General features: G+C 35.0%; 3 protein-coding genes across 3 annotated transcripts in view; 1 reads left to right on the top strand and 2 right to left on the bottom strand.

Annotated features, from left to right (window-relative positions):
- The window catches only part of Atg2 (Autophagy-related 2), a 53,880-nt gene extending 49,546 nt beyond the window's left edge, over window positions 1–4,334 (bottom strand). The window contains exon 1 of the mRNA XM_089641000.1: window positions 3,921–4,334. Coding sequence (XP_089497126.1) covers window positions 3,921–4,088 — 168 coding nt within the window. The 5' untranslated portion in view covers window positions 4,089–4,334. The remainder of the gene's footprint in view (window positions 1–3,920) is intronic.
- Window positions 4,335–4,469: 135 nt separating this feature from the next.
- PolI (DNA polymerase iota) lies at window positions 4,470–6,577 on the top strand. The gene is made up of 2 exons (XM_089640999.1): window positions 4,470–4,672; window positions 4,760–6,577. The coding sequence occupies exons 1-2, from the start codon at window positions 4,662–4,664 to the stop codon at window positions 6,381–6,383; spliced, it is 1,635 nt and encodes a 544-aa protein (XP_089497125.1). The 5' UTR covers window positions 4,470–4,661; the 3' UTR covers window positions 6,384–6,577.
- Window positions 6,578–20,572: 13,995 nt separating this feature from the next.
- Window positions 20,573–21,221, bottom strand: LOC149416838 (protein mono-ADP-ribosyltransferase PARP11-like). Its single transcript, XM_089640655.1, has one exon. The coding sequence runs from the start codon at window positions 21,095–21,097 to the stop codon at window positions 20,591–20,593; it is 507 nt and encodes a 168-aa protein (XP_089496781.1). The 5' UTR covers window positions 21,098–21,221; the 3' UTR covers window positions 20,573–20,590.
- Between the last annotated feature and the right edge of the window lie 347 nt (window positions 21,222–21,568).

The raw sequence follows: 21,568 nt of genomic DNA on the forward strand, positions 1-21,568 counted from the left end.
ACATTCGTGGCTGATCAAAGTATTAAGTATATATAAAATTAACCCCATTATTATTAGCTTTTTGGAAAATATAATGTCCTTTTGGAATACCAATTTACTTATCAATTTAAAAGGTAAGAAAATAGTAATACCGGGCATTTAAATTAAAAGAGGGATTTTTCAAGGAGACTCATTGAGTCCTCTTTGGTTTTGCTTAGCATTGAATCCTCTATCTAAAATGTTAATTAAAAGCATGTTTGGAATAAAAATGAAGGGTAATACAAGGAAGAGCAGTACAATTTCGCATTTATTATTTATGGATGATATAAAATTATTTTCGAATTCTGAACAAAATTTAGAAAAAATGATCAAGTTAGTTAAAAACTTTTCAGATGATATTAAAATGACTTTTGGTTTAAATAAATGTAGAACGATCCATATAGAGAAAGGCAAAATTGTAAATGGGGACGAGAGTATATTAAGAAATTTCCAAATTACTAGTATGAAAAGGGATGAGGTTTATAAATATTTAGGATACCCACAATCAAATAGATTAGACCATACTAGTATTAAAAATGATATTAGGATAAAATATCAAGCTAGGATTAGAAATTTTTTAAAATGCAATCTATCTAAATAAAAATATAGTAAAAGCAATAAATACTTGTGCAATACCTCTATTAACGTACTCATTTGGCATAATTAAATGGTCCAATACAGATTTAGTAACTTAGAACGATTAATTAGAACTACGCTAACAAATTTTAATTGCCATCATCCAAATTCAGCTATTGAACGAATAAATTTAATTAGAAATTTAGGAGGTAGAGGTATAGTCAAAATAACTTCTTTGAAACATAATCAGGTAGAAATGTTAAGAACTTTTTTCCATAGGAAAGCTTATAGGTCAGAAATGCACAAAATAATTTGCAAGGCAGATAGAAACATTACACCTTTAAATTTATATGACGAGAATGCCAACATTTTTATAAATCCCAACCAGGAATTATTAAATTCCTGGTCAAATAAAATTATTCACGCAAAACACTTCAATAATCTCAACCAAATGTATGTTGACAAATTTTCAAACAAATGGTTGAGTATTGGAGAGTTGAGCGCAGAAATAGAAGGATTTATGCTTGCCATTCAGGATAGAGTCATTAATATTAAAAATTATAGGAAGCATATAATCATTTAAACATTGTAATCGAAAGAAATATGGCTACCATAATACGGGCATGTGCCTAGTATGGTGGCTGTAGAAAACCAAAAAATGTAATCATTTAAATTTTTATGAATAAAGAAACACCAAAAATAAAATCAAAGATTCAAATCAAATTAATGATTTATGTAGAAAATGTGTGGCTTTTCCGGAAACTATAGAACATATTATATGGGGATGTTCTGTATTAGCACTGTCCGAGTATACATTTAGGCACAATCAAGTTTTAAAAATAATTCACCAGAGTTTGGTAATTAAACATAACTTGATTGACTGCCGTAATAAAGTACCATATTGTGAATATGAACCAAATTCATTTTTAGAAAATGAATTTTATAAAATATATTATGATAAAACTATACTAACAAACCTAACGATTAGTCATAATAGACCCGATATAGTTTTACAACACAAAATTTAAAAAATAACTTATATTATTGATGTCGCTATTCCAAATTCCTGTGTAATGTTTTTATTCCAAGGGACGTTTTCTCCGAATACGTAAATATTGGGTGGTCTTTTAGGGCGTCTACGGGAGAAAACACAGAGGGCGCTTTTCAGGGATTTATACTAATTCGTCATTTTTTGAAAAATGATTCTAGTTCTGAGGCGTCGGCTTGTACGCGTCGTGCTGCGGTTATTTCGCTTACTGAAGTCGACACGACTTGTGTCAACTGCAAATTTGCCTATTTTTGTTTTTTTTTTTGTGCATTGGTCGTAGATACTGGGGTGGGATATCGCTTAAGTGGATGTTGAAGAGGGCTGGCGAGAGAATAGAGCCTTGAGGGACACCAGCTCTTAGCAATCTTACGGTGGAAAAAATTCCATCTAATTTGATTTTAAATTTACGGTCTTAAAGCATTGGCAGGGGGATACCGAGGAGGTACATTTTATAAATGAGACTTCTTTGTCGAATGCTTTTCAGACGTCTAGGGAGAGGAGTACTGTGTGATTCTACATAAATGGCTAGAAAACGAACGGCTTCAGGCAATTAAAAAGCACAAAATTAAAAAAAAAAACATAATGTAATTTAATATTTCAACAAAATAGTGCCTACCTAAAAAGCATAAATTATTTATTTAGGTATTATTATTTTATTTAACCTAATCTATAATAATATAACCTTTTGGTATAAGGAATACCAACATAAGAAAACATGTTATGTCATCAACAGAAATTATTTTGGCTGTCATCCCATACAATGGAAGCCAATTTTCATTGCACGCAATTAAAAATTTTACCAATCAGTTTCCTTTTATAGTAATTAAGGTAAATCAAAAAGTTTTAATTAAAAAAAAATCGTATTAAGCGTGGCCAGCGATCCCGAATAATTACCTAAAAAAGTAACTAAGGATAAGAGGGGATTGTGGGTGGGCGTTCCAAACTAGTTCGAATTTTTTTTTGAAACTTTAGATACTATTGGTGTGCACAAATACATTCAAACATGTCATCTTTAAAATGATTTGTCTGTAAGAGGTTAGTAAATAAATAGATGCATGTAGGTATTTTTTAAATTAAATAGGTTTTCCATACAACGTATTCGAATACAGCAAATCGTTCTCACCACAGGTAAATAGAAAGAGTTCGGAATGTCCCAGAGAGACGTGGCACATTCAAGAATCAAATAATGGAGACATAGTTGAAATAATAATATATGATACGAAGCAAGGAGTGTATGCCAAGACAGAGGTAATCCATCCTATCTGCACAACTCTTTTAAGGTTCGTTACTTGGTTATTTATCAGCTGGAAAGAAATTTAAGGTCAAAGCTGAACAATGAACATCAAAACAGCCAGATTGACAACTCTATATTGATTATCTCCAACCTGACACTGCAACACCCGACCTAAACAAGTACAGGCAAGTATCGTTGGACATTAAATATAAATACGGGGATTATGTTTTCGTTTGCCCTTTACACCGTAATATTTTTGTTAGTTGGGAACTGCCTCAAACACTAGGAGCGCGGTGTGAAGGCACGACTATTGACAACTCAAATTTTAATAAAAAAATAGTATGATATTTTTTTTGGTAAACTTGTTGAATTCCGCTGCACGCTTAATATGCAAACAAATTATTTAACTTAATTACTACAGTAAATAAATATATACATATGGTGGGAGATGGTAAAAGATGCATTAAAGTTCCATTTTTTCTCAATCAAAGTTAAGTTTGAGGTTAGGAAATATGCAAAAATTATTAAAATAACCATAAAAATCTATTTTGTGAATTTTCACTCAAACCCCCGACTTAAATAGTTGTCTCCATTAGATATTTAAGTTGAAATCAAGTGTTGTTTTTTTTTAAGAGCCTTTGCATGCAGCGGAATTCGACAAGTTTACCTTTTGTTGGGTTAGGTTAGGTTAGGTAATGCTACAGTATAAAAGTTGTATAATATATACGAAGGATAGGATGGTAGATTTTTTTTACAAAATTTTCATCACACAAAGATAATTTTTTGATAACACACTAGATTGATAGAATTATACAGGACACCTTTGTTTCATATTAGATTTGATCTGTTTTGGTGCAAAACAGTTTTTTTTTGTCACCAAACCAAGCATAAACAATAATATTGTGGGTGTCGTTAGTAGTAAATAATGCAATGTCAGGCATTTATTCTAAATGACGGTGATAATGGAATATATAAATAAACTAAAATGATAATGATTCGCAGAAGGAGAAATGAACAATGACAAGAAACGGTGTGTTATTCTACCTCGCAATCAAGGCTGAGGTTACTGACAGTCCCAGTGCCATTGTATAAGTCCACACTCAGCTGATCCAACGTCAACTTTTCCTCCAGAAACTGCCCCAAGTATCGCTGTAACAGATATCTGCACGCCCGTTTTTTAATGTTCTCGGACCAAGGAACGTACCAAGGCATTCTATAACATTTATTATAGACAAATTACGCCGCAAAAAAATTATAATCACAAAGAAACGCGACAGGAACGAGCACGTTTCACAACATCGTTGTGTCAAGACAGGGTTTGTTTTGTAGAAGAATATCAACACGCGAGATGTAGAAAATAGCCTCGAGACCATCCTTGACTATATCTATCTCTCTCTACTAACACTAACATTCCTAGACATTATTATTTCTGACGTTTGTTACGTAGGAGTATTATCAGTTCTTCTCTTGTCTCAAATATTTACAAAACTGTTGTTGTGGCAAAATTACACATGTTTTTATTAATAAAATAAATAGAATAATATTTTTGCAGAATTATGCCATATTTTTAAGGTACAAATGACTAATATTGGGAAGGAGGTAAGTACTTTACGATGAAATAAAATTCACAATCTATGACATCTAGTTTTGTCTGTGGTTAAATTAAGCATGGCGTGATGTTAGCAGCCGTCGATCTGCAAATGTATTTTATTTTTGAATCGACAAATATTGCCAATAATTCGTTAGTTTCTAAGACATTGTATCGCCCGATTCGATGTCTTCAAAATGGAAAATCGGTAAATTATTAAGGCGCTTTATAAGTTCGTTGACGGCTGTTTCACTTGCGTACAATACCGTTTTACTTTTCATTGTTCTTCTTTCAGGAATGCCAGAAAAGAGACCCGAGTTTTTGGCAATGAAACAACAGATAGTCACGATCGTTCCATAATTCACATCGACATCGACTGCTTCTACGCTCAGGTGGAGATGGTCAGAAATCCGGAATTGAGGTCGCGACCGTTGGGCATACAGCAGAAGAATATCATCGTCACGAGCAACTACATAGCCAGGTCCTTCGGTATACAGAAGTGCATGGCCGTTGCGGAAGGACTCAAGCTCTGTCCCGGACTGGTTCTGGTCAGGGGGGAGGACCTGCAACACTACAGGAAGACTTCCAGCGATATATTCTCCGTGCTGCAGTCATATGGCTGCCCCGTCGAGAAGCTCGGCATGGACGAGAACTTCGTCGACGTCACCAGCATCGTAAGTTCCCGTCTGGAGGAGGAACCCGAACAGGAGCCAGTGGGCCATGTGTACGGCGGGGAGGTGGTCGAGGGGGAAGAAGAGTGTCAGTGTGGCTGTGCCCAGAGATTGGCGGCGGCGACTAGGGTTGCTGCTGAGATGCGCGCGCAGTTACGCGAGCGTCTCTGCATTACCAGCTGTGCGGGGGTGGCGCACAACAAACTGCTGGCCAAGCTAGCTACCCCCCTGAACAAGCCAGACCAGCAAACCATGGTGCCGTCCGCGCGCGCCGGCTTGCTTCTAGCAGAGCTGGGATCCGTGCGCACCATCCCCGGCATAGGAGCCAAGACTGCCGAAGCTCTAGCTGCTCTGGGCCTGCACACCATCCCTCAACTTCAGGCCTGCGAGCCTCGCCTGCTCAGGGATACCTTCAGCACCGACATCGCCGCCAAACTCAAGAACCTCAGCCTCGGAGTGGACCGATCCGAGGTGAAGCCCAGTGGCAAACCAGGTTCCGTGGGACTAGAGGACAGTTTCCGAGTTCTCAGTGTGGAGAGTGAGGTGCGAGACAAGTTCTCAGTGTTGCTGCGGCGACTGCTGGCTTTGGTGGGTGCGGATCAGCGTCGGCCGGGAGGCCTGCGAGTCACCCTCCGCCACCACACCCCACACCGCACCCCCGCACGTGCCTCTCGCCACGTCAACCTGCCCCCCTCCCTGTTGCGCCCCGCCTCTCCTGAGTCCCAAGACAAGCTTCTGGACCTGGTCATGCGTCTGTTCCGCAAGATGGTGGACCTGACCAAGCCCTTCCACCTGACCCTCATCGGTCTCGCTTTCACCAAGTTCCAGGAGGTAGCAGCGGGTCGGGGCAGTATGACGGGCTACCTGATGAACGACGTATCGGTGCAGTCAGTGATGAACCTGGAGAATGAGGCAGAGTGGAGTCCAGGCTCCATGGAGTGTTCTCCCGGAGGAGGGACCCTTGAGGGGCCGGCGGGAGACAGTGGGGAGGGGGAGGTGGAGCCATCCCCCAAGAAGGTGCGCAGGGCGGGTGTGGGCTGCGAGCGCGGAGTGGGGGACCTGCGCCTGTCCCGCCTGCGCCTGTCTGCGCCCCCGCAGCCCTCGGAGGTGGACCCCGAAGTGTTTGGGGAGTTGCCTGCAGAGGTGCAGGAGGAGCTGCGAGCCTCCTGGAGCCTGACGCCTCGAGCCGCCCCCAGAAAAGACAAACCCAATACCATTACGAGATATTTCATTCCGAATAAACAATGATGTACAGGTTCTATGTGATCAAATAACGATAGTTTTAAGATAATTTAAATTGTCGGTCTGAGCAGTGCCGACGCGTGATGACATACTTATTTTTTAAGAGATCAACATCAGGGTGGTAGCCTTCTTTAATAATATATTTTGTCATTTTGTTAAGTCTCTTTTCTTTTCTCTATAAATATATTGTTCGACTGGTCCGAGGTGTTGATTTGCATTTTTTATTGTCAATATGGTGCTGCAAAAGTTTATTTTTCTAATATTAATGAAACACTGGGAGTTTTTATGTGAGGAAGGTTGTTTACATTCCAAGTTTAAGTAAAATGAAATACATATACTAACCGTTCATACTGGGAAACCAATATTTATAAAGTAATATCATAAGTACCTGAGAACATTCTTCTATATATTATACAGTTTCACAGGTGCACAGGCACCGCACCGCAACATAAATTTAAATGAAAATATTGTTTTTACTAAAATAAAAATATGATTTTTTTAAACGCATTGTTTTGATTAGTGCTTCTATTTGTGGATATAACTAGAAGGATGAAGATGATTGCGGAGAGAGACAGCTGCCTAACATTTCATAGGTAAAGATCACTTGAAATCCCTCTGCCCAAATTATCTAATATTTCTAAATGTATCTGAAAACTAAAATCTGCTTTCGAAGGTAATAAAAATACGCTTTCAAATGATAAAAATATAATTTTCGATACATAAAATTTTTAAATGTAAACATAATTTAAAAAAAAAAAAACGTTTCTTACGTTTTTAGTAACTAAAATTACCGATAACGAAAACGCATATAAAAACATGCATTATATTGGACAAATGTATTACAAACGTTACTGTTACTTCACTATTTTCAAATAAAAACAATTCACAAAGTTTCATAATTTTTTTTAAAATTGCGTTTGGATCTTTTGGTTTCATAAAAGTGCACATTTAAATTCTTCTGTAGTTAATTTCTAAATTTAAATATAAAGTGTGGTGCTTTCTCTTTCTAACACTGTTTAGATCATATTTCTCACCATGACAGTAAAGGAGATAAAACGATTTCTATAAGACCATACGAGTCGTTTCCAAAAGTGAACAAATTAGCCTGTAGGGTTAAAGACGCTGTCAGAAGGTCGGAGAATTTGCATGTAATTCGGCTTTGCAATAAAATCCCTGGTGGTTTTTCTTTCTAACACTGTTAAGATCATATTTCTCACCATGACAGTAAAGGAGATAAAACGATTTCTATAAGACCATACGAGTCGTTTCCAAAAGTGAACAAATTAGCCTGTAGGGTTAAAGACGCTGTCAGAAGGTTGGAGAATTTGCATGTAATTCGGCTTTGCAATAAAATCCCTGGTGGTTTTTCTTTCTAACACTGTTTATATCAAATTTCTCACCATGACGGTAAGGGAGATACAACAATTTCTATGTGACCATATGAGCTGTCCACCAAAGTAAACAAATTGACTCTATGGCACAGACATATGAATATATAGACTAGAAATTAAAAGTGAGGGGTAAAATCAACTGTTGAAGAACGAAGGGGGTAAAGGTGACTGTGATTCGTCAATAAATCAATCTGACACTATATAGGCATCTCGCATTATAATATCACCATTTAGTTCTTAAAAGTAAAATCTGCTTTTGAATGAATAGACATTTTTACATGGGAGCACAAATTACTCGCCACGTTATGAACAAATTTGCGAAGTCCAAATTCGGCAAAAAAAAAATTCTTCTATTTTCAGAGTCGAATATTTTGTTTACGTATTTAGTTAAGACACTTTTATAAGTTTTCATAATTTACTTCCCAGTAACAACGATGCGTACACTTGAGAATCGCTACATTCGACCAATGTTGGCTCGATGTGATAGTATATGTTTCTACAACTGATTCATATTATACGACGTGAATAAGCTTAAAATGATGCTTACATATGGAATGTAATACGACAATTGGGTTTATTCTCTTTTTCACATCTATTTTTACAAGTTTTCATATCACAAGCCACTATTTTGCCGTGTTATTTCATAAAATGCCTCGACCATAGCTCGACGCTAGTTCGAACAAGATTGATGACGTCACATTCTCAAGATTCACGGGAAGCCATATGCGAGCCCAGCCGGCTCCAATGGAACCGGTATGGGGAGTGGGGAATAATACGCTTTTAATCACTAATAATCTTTTAAACACAAAACACGAGAAATAACAACAAACACGTACAATAGAAACACTAGATCTCATGATCAAAAACTTATCCAACAAATAATTACAAATACAACTTTTGGGCAAAAAAGCTTCTTATATCACAGTATTAAACTCTACAACAAAATACCACTCACACTCAAAAACCTCAACACTTTAACATTTAAATCTGAAATAAAAAGCTGGATACTTAACATAGGAAGATCTGAAATAGAAAATTTACTGAAATCAAACACAGACTAAAACAGAATCAACTGAACTATACCAAAAAACAGTACCTTACTTATTTTAAAATTACTTAAAAAATATATATATACTACATTATACTTTGTTGTAATATTAATTTCTTATAATTAAATTATAATATGTAAATGACATCCTCAGCACGGGAGATCCCAGTGAGGATATCATTATATCTATGTGTTAATAAGAAAAGAAGACAATAAATCATTAAATCATTAAATCATCATCATCAATCACTTAGGGCAGGTCTACTAATATTCATATGTCTATGCTCTATGGGTAATAGCTATTTGTTCCTAAAACCGAACAAATTAGCCTGAGAGGTTAATCATTTGAGTGCCAACGTATCCATAAGGATACGGCGGCAAAATAAAAAAAATATATTTTCAGCTATTCTGAGAATACTTGTGGTAGATTATATACCATCTTTATCAATAGGATATAGGTGTAATTCCTGGGGTAAAAATAGTAAGTTATGAAATTTTGGAATCTGGTGACTTTTCTTTTCTTCAGTAGGTATTGGGTAGTTAGGATCGGGGTGAAGGGTTGGTCGGTTATTAGGCTTTATTTTTTTGCTTGGTTCTGAAAAAAAAGTCACCGGAATTCTCCTTATCTATCCGGTGTTTTTACTCCAAATAATGTCAGGAATCACTGGTTAAGTCAAGTATGTCCCCTAACACCCTGAATACACATTATCTGGTAAGCCAGTAGAATTTATAAAAACATAATTTTGTTAAAATAAATAAGCTATTATCACGAAAATAGAATCAGCTGGCGGACGGTGAAAATTTTGCATCGGCACTCCAAGAGTTCATTGGTTCTCTGTCTCCTTTTGGATTTAGTTTGTTGATGTCCTCAAAATTTTGTGGCAGTGAACCTGCTAATGTTTTTTATTTGTATCATCATGGGCATACTGGGCACATAGAACAAGTAACAGACTGTTGAACCAATACCTCCTAGGTTGAACCCATGTACATAAATATAATGTGGTGATCCCACATTACAAAGTGTGCGCGATTCAAACACTATGGGGGGGTGATAATAACGACTGTTCAGGAACTAGTGCATTTACTGACTGAGGTTTTTAGCGGTTATACAATGATTAAATGGTGGGAGGGAGCTGCCAGCTTCACACAGGGTGAGAGCTCAAGGTTCGTAGAAACGTATTTTATAAGGTTAGCTTATCGAGGGGGTAGACGTAGAGACGAGACGTAGATAGAAGCCCATTTTCTACTGAGAGATTTAAATTTACTGCAATACAAGTGGTGTACGGGACCAAGTTAGTGAAGCCCGCACAAATACTGCAAATTCAATAGGGCACCGGCACACATTGATTTGAGAGTTTTGCAGGGGCAGTAGGAAAACATTAAATTAAACAAGTATTACTTTCCCGAGTACTCGATGAGAAGTGACTGTTTGTACCAGTTACTTCTCTATTTATTGGACAAAATTATACATACATTAAATTTCGCACATGTTCAATGAGAGTAATTAGCGATCACCCTTATCTCTTCACTGTGTTGAACAAAACAAAACATTAGTTTTCGAGTCTAACACTCGCGATATCAAGACACTTAGGTATATATAGTATCATATTTATTTTGACGCAGATATCTTAATGGTTTTATCAAAAATATTAAGGACATCGTAAAAACTTGAGATCTTGTTATCTCATAATGACTTTGGCTCTGTTCGCCCGATATAAGTGGCATCTTGAGACTTAGAATGCATTTGAAATGATTTATTTATAATGCATTGGTAATATTACACTAATTATTTTATTAAAACCAATGTTCCGAATAAAATGGAAAATCTCGGGAATATTTGCAGTTTAATTTATTCAGCCCCATGTACATTTTCAAATTGTTGTAACCAGAATAACTACCGGATTTTTCTTTTCAGTAGTAATTCGTTACCCAGTAAAAGGGATTTATCTTTCTCCTTGGCTACCCACTTAAATGTAATACCTATTTATATTTGTAAAGTTTTTTTTTTATAGTTTTTATATCTTACCACTGACAACACATACAGTGATCACAACAATATTTATTTGTAAACGTAAATCATAGTTTTAAGCCATACCTGTAAATCATCATATAGCAGTATTGTGTAAATATCTACTCAGTCTTAAAAATATGTGTACATGGTTGTAAGTCGCTAGCTTATTATAATATTATTTATCGCCACTAGTAATAAATCGTAGTTATAAGTCTATGAGGTAAGCAATTGATTAAATAATAAATTGAGTTGTTAAGCGCCTTTAATGATCCATTCAAATTTTCAAATTAGTATCATTTAGCAAACTATCATGACAAGGATATGACAGAAAGTGTTAAGAAAAGTTATATTTATACAAAGAGTCATGAAAGACCACCGATCGCAATCAAAGCGTTGCTTGAAATGGCATAGCCAACTCCATACGGGAGGCTCCGAGAAAAATAAATTCCTCTGGGCCAATGTCATCTTTGGGGATGCTGGGCGGAAGGTCTTTTTGAGAAGATGATGATGTTGTGAAAATAGGGCTTGAAGAGACCCATGTTATAGGAGGGAGAAAGTCTTTCTACAGCCAAACTTAAATAATGCCAAACAAAAGGTCAGGCAATCCAATAATGTCAACTAAAGTCAAGTATTTTGGGGCTCCAGGCCAGAGGTGGCTGCCAAATTCGACAGTGGTTAATAAGTATGTAATGTTTCTTTCGGGCATCCCAGACTTTTTCTACCATACACGCTATATTTTTTTATTTTTTATTTTTATTGTTCTTACAACATTGTTACATTATACATAAAATTAGGTAATAATAGGTAATAGTGAAAAACATATGTTATTGAATTACTACTTGTCTTTATATTATATATTATTCCAGTGCAGAGATAATGTGTTGTACAAACACAGATTTACCAAAAAATAAAGTGAATTAGATTGTTCCTTTCGGATTCCAACTGGTGTTCTATCTACGTCACAGCTTGCGAGCGGCCCGTTGCGTGTGTTTTACGAAAAATGTCTGTATGAGCCAACTTCGTTACAATACATTTTCTACGTACCTTGGTGAGAGCTGCCAAGAATCAGAAAACTGGATGCCAGAAGGTTTATGAAAAAGAACACATTTTTTAAATAAAAAAAATTTATTACCAACAATATTGTTTTTTACATGAATTTGATTTCTTATAAACTAGGAAAAATAATAATAATAATAACAAAATAATACAGCCTTCAAAACTTATCACAATACAGTGGGTAATTAAATTGCTTATTTCTAATAGGATTTCATACCAAAAATACTTACTAAAAAACGACCTTAATGTAATTTTTGAGATCAATATAATTTGTTTTAAACTTTTTGGTGACGCCAACATTAAAAAAATTATTTTAAAATAAAAATACCTGGTTAGCATTATTTTAACCACTAGAGCGATGGTGTATTTAGAAAACAAATTGCATTGAGCGACAGGGATTTGTGGACATTCAGTTTTGTTTTTGGCCGCACTCATTCCAAAAATCATATCTACCAATAATAGAAACATAATATATAACTGTTTACTGTAGTTTAAAGCTAATAAATACACCTACATTTCACACCCATATTTTTTGGTTTTATAAAAAAAATACTTTAAATTTATAAAAAATTTGTGAATTCTGTATGTTAGTTAATCTTTTGCACGCGGCCGTATCAACTGTTGTTACGGCAAAAAGTCTATACTCACACGCGGCCGTATCAACAGTTGATACGGAAACTTTGACGGCCGATATTCCAGCGCTCTTTTGTCATAAATGTATTTCTTGCTCGCTTGGACATTCGTAGAACTATCACGATGCTGACATCTACAAGTATTTCTCAAAAATAAAATTGTATTTCATAAAAAAAGATCCATAATCAAGTGCGCCTCTTCGCGCCTTTGAGTGCTTTAGTTCACAATTTTGTCAACGGATGGCGTTAGTACTAGTATGTTATCTGCGCTTGCGCGCGCCGAGTTGATTTGTGGAATCTGCGCCGATAACATTCTGTGTTCTGCTGTAAGATTGAATTATTACGAAAAATTCTAATTAATTTGTTCACCTCAGAAATCATTTTTTTTTTTGATTTCTTGTGTTTCGTCTAGCAAATTTAATTTTACTGTATCCACGAGTGACCATATTGTGCCGATTGCGCGTATTTTTTAACGTTTTATTGTGTTATAAAACTGAGTTATTGACTTTACTATATACTTTATTAATTTAAATATATTTTGTTATATATATATATTAGTGATATATTACTAAAGTGCGTGTTATTTTCGTGTTTTATATACTATTTCAAAATTTATTAGGAAACGTTCACAAGTTTTTAGTTTTTTAATTCATTTGATTTTTCGGATAAAAAATGGCCCATAGTTTGGAAGATGATGAAATTGAAAATATATTGAACGTTTTGGATTCTGATTATGAAATGTCCGAAGATGAATTTGAACCTTCGAAACTTTCAGATACAGAAACTCAAGCAAATGAGTCTGTAAGTGAAGAAGTGCTACACTCCTGGGTGTCTGGACCTCATATTCCAATATTACACGAATTTGATGATTTTCAATCCGGCGTTTCTGTACAATTTAACAAAAATTCAACAGAAAGTGATTTTTTTTAACATTTTTTGAATCGCTCGATTATGAATGAAATTGTTCGAGAAACAAACGACTACCATACTTTTCTTCTCATTTCAAAGGAATTTGGTGCGAAGTCACGAATTCATAAGTGGAAGGACACAAGTATTGAAGAAATGTATCTATTTTTTGGAATAACCATGCTTATGACAAGAAACGAACACTTGACTATTGAAGAGTATTGGAGTACAAATATATTTCTAAGTTCCCCTATTTTTGGCCAGATCATGAGTAGAGACCGATATCAATTGTTGTTGCAAAATTTACATTTCTGTGACTCAAATTCGCTTCCTATAGATCGTCTTTATAAAATAAGGTTAATTTTAAATCACACCCTAACACTATTTAAGGAGTCTGTGATACCTTATGAAGACCTATGTATAGATGAAAGTATAATTGTTTTCAAGGGTAGGCTTATTTTTAAGCAATATATTCCATCAAAACGACCTCGCTTTGGAATCAAAATGTTTGTTTTGTGTGATGTGAAAACTGGATACATTCTAGATTTTTTTATTTTTTATTATTGTACGACAGACAGGTAAGTCCAATTATGGTACAATTTTATTAAAACTAACAATACATGTACATATATTTTTTAAAACATGGTATAGTGATATTAAACACATCTATATCCGCTGGTAGGGCATTTAGCAAGGTCATACCTCTTGTCATCTGTCCGACCCTGCGGTATACAGAATAGGTCGTGGCTACAATTTCGACAGTATTTATCAGGAACGAATAATCCACAGCATGACAGGAGATATGGGCAATCGATAAGGTTTTTTAGTAACTTTAATTCAAATACCATGAGTCCGGCATTACGCCTAGTCTCCAGGCTTTGGTAATTTGTCTCCTTTAGCAGTTCCACGTGATGCATGAATTTCGGATATATTCCGTATGATCGCATGTAAACATACCTTAGGAATTTTTTTTGAATTTGTTCAATCATATTTATGTATTTAAGTTGATAAGGTATCCAGACAGTACTGGCGTACTCCAGCTTGCTTCTGACCACTCCGTTGAACATGGAGGTCATTGCTTCTATGTTATTGAATTGTTTGCAAGTTCTAATTACAAAACCAAGAGTTTTGGAGCAAGCCGAGGTAAGCTGGACTATGTGGTTTGAAAATGTCAGCTTGGGATCAAAGATCACCCCAAGGTCCTTGATGATGTTTACGCGTGTAAGTACTTCACCATTCATTCTATACTGGCAGAATACCGGATTTTGTGAACGACTATAAGTCATAACTTTTATTTATTGTTATTAAGTTTAATTTGTAGAACTCCATTTTATTTTTTAAATTTTTTTATATATGTATACAATAATATTATTATTGGTTTTATAAAAACAGTTTATTTTTAAACAAGTTCTGCTGTGTAATTATTATTACGCGTGACAGCTGTTTCACCCTCTAAAGGCATTATCAAGATGAAAATCACTCACTTAATGATAATAATAAACCAACTCCGTTGCACGTACAAAATAAAGGCCGTAAACTGAATCTTTTAGAGCAGTTAGAAATTAACAAAAATTCTAATAATCCGAAAGCTATTCTAATTAATGAACAAACCAATATAATTCGTTCACCCCTACTAGATATCTTCAAACCTAGTGCAAATACGAGTGCACATTGAAGTACTTAATTATACTATTAAAATAACCCTATGAGTCATCGTTTGGGAATAACTAACATTAAGACATTCAGTCAAATTTAAACATTACACTAATTGGGGAAACTTTACTAGGGTAATAACCATCAATAATTTCTAACATTTTTACACAGAAATCAATTAAGAAATCAGTAATTGAAATTAAAATACCTACCTAGAAATAATATAAATGTATCGTCTGTAAGTGGGCTACCCACAGTTTGATAATGCCTTTAGAGGGCGAAACAGCTGTCACGCGTAATAATAATTACACAGCAGAACTTGTTTAAAAATAAACTGTTTTTATAAAACCAATAATAATATTATTGTATATATAAAAAAAAATTTAAAAAATAAGTCATAACAACGCATTTTTTAATATTGAAGTTAAGTTTATTTTCTACCGACCATATCATGATTGAATCGAGGTCGGCCTGCAGTTTCGAATAATCATAATCTGATTCGATTTCCTTCATCAGTTTCATGTCATCTGCGAATAGTAGACATGAGCTGTGACGTATGCAATCCTGAATGTCATCAATCAGAATAAGGAATAACATGGGACCGAGATTCGATCCTTGAGGAATTCCTGACAGAGCTGCGAACTTATGGGAGTCGTATCCATTTATATTTACATACTGACTTCTATCTTTTAAATATGACGCAAAAAATGTCAGTAAGGGTTGATTAAAACCTATTTTATGCATCTTTTTTATTAGAATATCGTGATCTACTCGGTCAAATGCCTTTGCGAAGTCCGTGTAAATTACGTCCGTCTGATGCCTACAGTCTAGGCCTTGTGCTACCCGTCGAGAAAAAGAGAGTAAGTTGGTTACCGTTGATTTCTTCGGTAAGAAGCCATGTTGATTACCTCTTAAGAAAGGCGTGATTTGTGGACTGATTTTATCACAGATAATCATTTCAAAAATTTTTGGAATTGTTGACAGTACTGCAACTGGTCTATAATTTCTGACGTCAGTCTTTTCATCAGCTTTGTGAATGGGGCTGACCCTCGTTGGTTTCCAACACTGTGGAAATGTGGAAGACATGATGCAGAGATTAAATATGTACGCAAGGGGAACACAGATATTTGGAGAGATTTTTATAATTATTGAAGGAGGAATACCGTCCGGACCAGTAGCCTTATCAGGTCGGAGATTCCGGATACAAGTTTCTATTTCCTGGATGTTGGTCAATCCGAGTGAGATATCTCCAATGTTCCAGGGTGATGCTGTTGGGAAATTGGTTTCAAGTTTAGGGGTTACTTGACTATAGACGGAATGAAAATAGTGAGCAAACTTATTTACAATTGTGTTAGGGTTAGTAAAAGTTACGCCTTCCTCAATCAAGCATGTTGGTGAGGTTGGGTTAACTTTTTGTGACCTAATATAGTTCCAGAAAAACTTTATGTCGTCTTTGATCCCATTCTGAACATTTTTCATGTATTGTTTTTTAGCAAATTTTATTTCAGATTTTAGCTCGGAATAATAACAATAATAATAATTTCATAATTTACTGCGGAGAAGGCACGGAAATTACAGATGAACAAAACTTGGGAATAACCGGCGCTGTTGTTACTACACTCCTAACTGATTATTTTGGCAAAGGGCACAATTTGTGGTGTGACAATTGGTACTCAAGTCCAAAGTTATTCAATTTTTTGCATTCGAAAAAAAAAAATGCCTGTGGGACGGTAAAAAAGAACCGGAAGGAAATGCCAAAATTTATTAAACTGAAAAAAGGCGAATTTGAGTCAAAAAGCCGCGGTCCCCTTTTAGCATTAAAATGGTGTGATAAAAGGGATGTACATATGCTAACTACCTTGCACGATAACTCATTTAAGGAAACCAGTAAAATAAATCACCAAACTAAACAACCCATTCGCAAGCCTGCCTGTGTCATTGATTACAATAAATCTATGGGAGCTGTTGACAAAAGCGACATGATGCTGAGCAGTTTATCCTGTATGAGGAAGACCATAAAATGGTATAAAAAAGTATTTTTTCACATACTTGACCTATATTTATTGAATTCATTTATTTTGTACACCCAAGTGACAGGTATAAAAAAATCTCTAGCAGATTTTCAATAAGGAAGTTGAGTCCATTTTTTAATTTTTTTTTTATCAATGTTCGCATTCAAACTTAAATACTGGTATTTTTTTTTTTTTTTTAAAGTTTGTTTTCATAGTTAAATTAATTCTCAAAGTTTAAATTTTACTAAGCCCGCCAAAACGAGCGGAATCCGAGCGGTAACAGGCGGGGTGTAGTGTGACGTCATTAGAACTGTGAAAACCACGTCGCTTAAGCATTATGTATGGAAAAAATTTTAATTCTTCAACAAGGAATTCCAGTAATTTTTTTACCAATGTTAACCGTCTATTATAATTGATGTTATTAAAAAAAAAAGAAAATTGATTAAGATTTCATAGTTAAATTAATATTTTAAGTTAGAATATTTGCTTTTCACGCCCGGTACGATACTTGTACGGTATTGCCGTCGCTACTTGTTGACGTTCCCCGCGCGAATTCAGGACCACCGCGCAGAAAAGTAGAGACCAAAAGTAAAATAACGGTTTACAGCCCAGTTCACTGTGAGACTTTTCTGAGCGGCCGGCGGCCTGAAGTGTATCACATGCTATGTGACATGTATAATAATAAAAACATCTAAGTTATGCAATAAACAACATATTATTATAAAGCACTATACGAAATCCATTTCATATAATAATAATAACAAATACGTACATATATTTGACAAACCCAAATAAACCTTTGGCCTATACACCTCTCTCATCTAAACCGACCATCTCTCATGTAATAGAAAGAGATGCACCATAGGTGTTCCGTTGTACGTACAAGTCACGACACATGTGACGACAGAATTCTTTCGACCAATCGTGGAGCGTATACAGTCTATTGCTATTGAATGCTTTTTCAAGAACGTTTAACTAATTCTAAGAATAATAATATAGAAATATATTTATATATTTAGAATCGATATTTTTTGATCTACATGAACATATTTTTTATAAGTCAAAATATTTTTCACTCAACTTCCTTATTGGCGGTTATTATGCAACTAGTTGAGAAATATAAACCAGAGATTTCTCAAATACCAGAGCCTAATACATCAGCCCACCTCAACCCGTTTCGGGTTTTGCCTAAATATGCCGCTAAGCATATGGCCGAATTGATTCCATCAACTGGCAAAATAAAAAAACCGCGTAGACGATGTCGTGTATGCCGATTGAAAAATAAAAAAATGCAGTTAACGAGATACGTATGTAAAGAATGTGGTGTGTCTTTATGTATCGAACCCTGTTTTAAAGTTTACCATAGTTCCAAAAAATGTGACCGACAGAGATTCCTCTAAAGTGCTTAAAAAACAATATTTATTAAGTGATATAAAATTTATGTGTTATTTTTAAGTGTTGAGTTTAGAAAAGAGTTTGAGAAAAAGTTTTCAGAACTAAAAATGATAAGTGATCATGGTGTCCCACTTATGTCTATCACCTAAGTACACACACGCCGAGTGAATGGCGGGACCACATTCAAAAGATACGGTACGTCTTTGTATGAAATTTTATGTTTTTGTTTTTATAAACATCTAAGAGTGTTAACACACGAGGATTTGTTTTCATATTGTGGAGAATAATCTGTTCTGTCTATATAGTCCAATAAATCATGCCAGAATGCTATAATTTGACATTTAATTGCGTGCATAGGTATTTGAAAATATGTACCGCGTACGGATATAGATAAAACGGAGCAAATTAACGCGTTCAAAAGGTTAACCAAATTGCCCTACCTTATACTTATATAATTGAATTTTTCTATTGTCTATGGGTCTACTGTAGCGATGAGTTGATCATGAGCGAGCTGCACAATCTCTTTTTGATGAGCCTTATTAATAATGAACCATTACCCTTATTTATCAGGAGATATTTTAGAAAAATAGAGCCGTTAAATTAACCAAGTATTAATAGTTATTAAGACACTTGAACGGAGTCCGACAACTGGACTTGGATGTATATACCCACACTTACTAACTACCTAGCATCTTATTTATCTCATGTTACGAGGCGGCGTACCGGTAACAAGAGTCGTACGATCATTCATGAGCTGGGAGCCTTAGCGGGGGAGTCATATCGTGCTAGCACAGTATTCTCATTGCTCATACGCTCTGAGCTCACGGCTCCCGTTTTATTAAGCTGTTGTTCAATTGAGTCGACTCTTTAAGCCATAATATTGAACTGGTACTATGGCAACCCCTCTTAATAAAATGAGTCATGACTCATCGCTAGTCTACTGGAAATGTCTATAGTCTCAGACAGATGTTCAACTTTTAGAAAACTATTTAAAATTGGATATACATTCTTCGCGGTACAAAATACTATCTGGAATATTGAGATAAACATCTTATTACATATTCTATAGAAGGTTAATCCAGCTAGCGACTAAACATATTAGCTGATTGGGTATATTTGGGTAGCTATCGCACAAGGACATTCATAGCGGTGCTATCCATATATGGGTAGCTGTCGCTTGAGTGGTTAATATGCAATAATAATACATTATAAATTGTATATATTTCTTCCAAGCAAATAACAAAAAATTACAAATAAAGTTAAATGAATGCACACAATTCATCTATCTAGTAGATACCTTACATATTCATGTGATTTTCATTGCAATAAATAATTCCCAGAGTGGCAGTACCCATACCTGCGTCCCAAATTGAAAACAAATGTAGATATAAGTGAATTAGAATCGAGATAGAATCCAAGTGATGAAAGTGATTGTGTACCAAACATTCGAAAATGGATGCAATTATTGTCTGACAGCGACAGTGAATTAATTAACGTTTTTTAAACAATGGAAACTATCTTCCATTTTCGTATACATAATTTATTATGTATCTTTTTTACACAGTTTTCTGTGGAAAGTATCCAACGCAAAACAAAAAGAAGTAAGTGTTCTTCAGTCGTATCGAAATATATAAAATTCCACAATATGAAACTGGATTATTTTGTGAAGTAGATGACATATTAGGGATAGAATTCATAGATCACATGAGTTTTATTTTTATTTTCTCCTGTGAAGTAGATGGCATATTCGGGATAGAATTCATAGTTCACATGAGTTTTCTTTTTATTTTCTCCTGTGAAGTAGATGACATTTTCGAGATAGAATTAATAAATTCCCATATATCGAGTTTTCTTTTTATTTTCTCCTTTGAAGTAGATGACATATTCGGGATAGAATTCATAGATCACATGAGTTTTCTTTTTATTTTATCTTGTGAAGTAGATGACATTTTCGAGATAGAATTAATAAATTCCCATATATCGAGTTTTCTTTTTATTTTCTCCTTTGAAGTAGATGACATATTCGGGATAGAATTCATAGATCACATGAGTTTTCTTTTTATTTTCTCCTGTGAAGTAGATCACATTTTCGAGATAGAATTAATAAATTCACATGTATTGAGTTTTCTTTTTAGTTTCTCCTGTGAAGTAGATGACATATTCGGGATAGAATTCATCATCATTGTACTTAACAACAACATTTCCATCAGGTTTTTGACTGGTGTCAAATCGGATTTTTTTTTTTGCATTTAAATATGGAGGCAAAACCATGTTTCCAGTTCCGGTGCAGGAGTGACTCCGTAGGACGTTGGCTGCTATCATAACCCGCATTTCAGTTTTCTCGCAGTAATTACTTGCATAGTTAGAGATATCTGAAAAGTTGACACCTTTACCGAAAAGGCATTGCCTTTTATGTAAACGCCAATTGAAATTTTGAATGCAGATTCTAGATATGTTTAGAGAAGTGGAACCGTGGAACAAGATCTCTTCCACGACATTGTTTTTTCCGTATAGAATTTCGTACTCTTCCTTTTTAAGCAAGTAAAATAATTTGAGAAACATGTTGTTTACCCGTTCTATTTGATAAACCCTGAAATGGGCTTGTGTGGTGCACATGAATTTACGGTGTATGAAGTTATAATCTTGGCTTCCCTCTTCAAGTATTTCAATATCAACATCAGGATTGTAGGGGCCTAGATGGTGCAGGTAGATAGAATAAAGCTGTAAGGGTAGAGGCGCCCGCAGACCAGGATCTAATATCTGGCCAATTTCCGGTACTACCCTTTCTCCTGAATGGGATTTTTTCCAACTGAAAAAGTACAAAATTAATTTTTTATCATTTCCTTTAACATTTACTTCTTTATTTTCGTTTGTTTTATTAATTATTATACTTGCATTGCCGCAAAAACCTGACTGAAATCATAAAGCTAAACAAATTGATAAAATATATTGCTTTGTAAAAGTGCTTTGTTAAAATCTGTTGTCTTAAATAAATCGATGGCTTGTAATATGAATATGAAACATGTTGAAAAAGAAAGGCAATGAGATGTTGAAAAGGAAATGGAAGGCATTGAAAAAATCCTTTAT

This window comes from Hesperophylax consimilis, chromosome 16 (assembly GCF_061612785.1).
Source record: "Hesperophylax consimilis isolate HC1 chromosome 16, BYU_Hcon_1.0, whole genome shotgun sequence".
Classification (NCBI taxonomy): domain Eukaryota; kingdom Metazoa; phylum Arthropoda; class Insecta; order Trichoptera; family Limnephilidae; genus Hesperophylax; species Hesperophylax consimilis.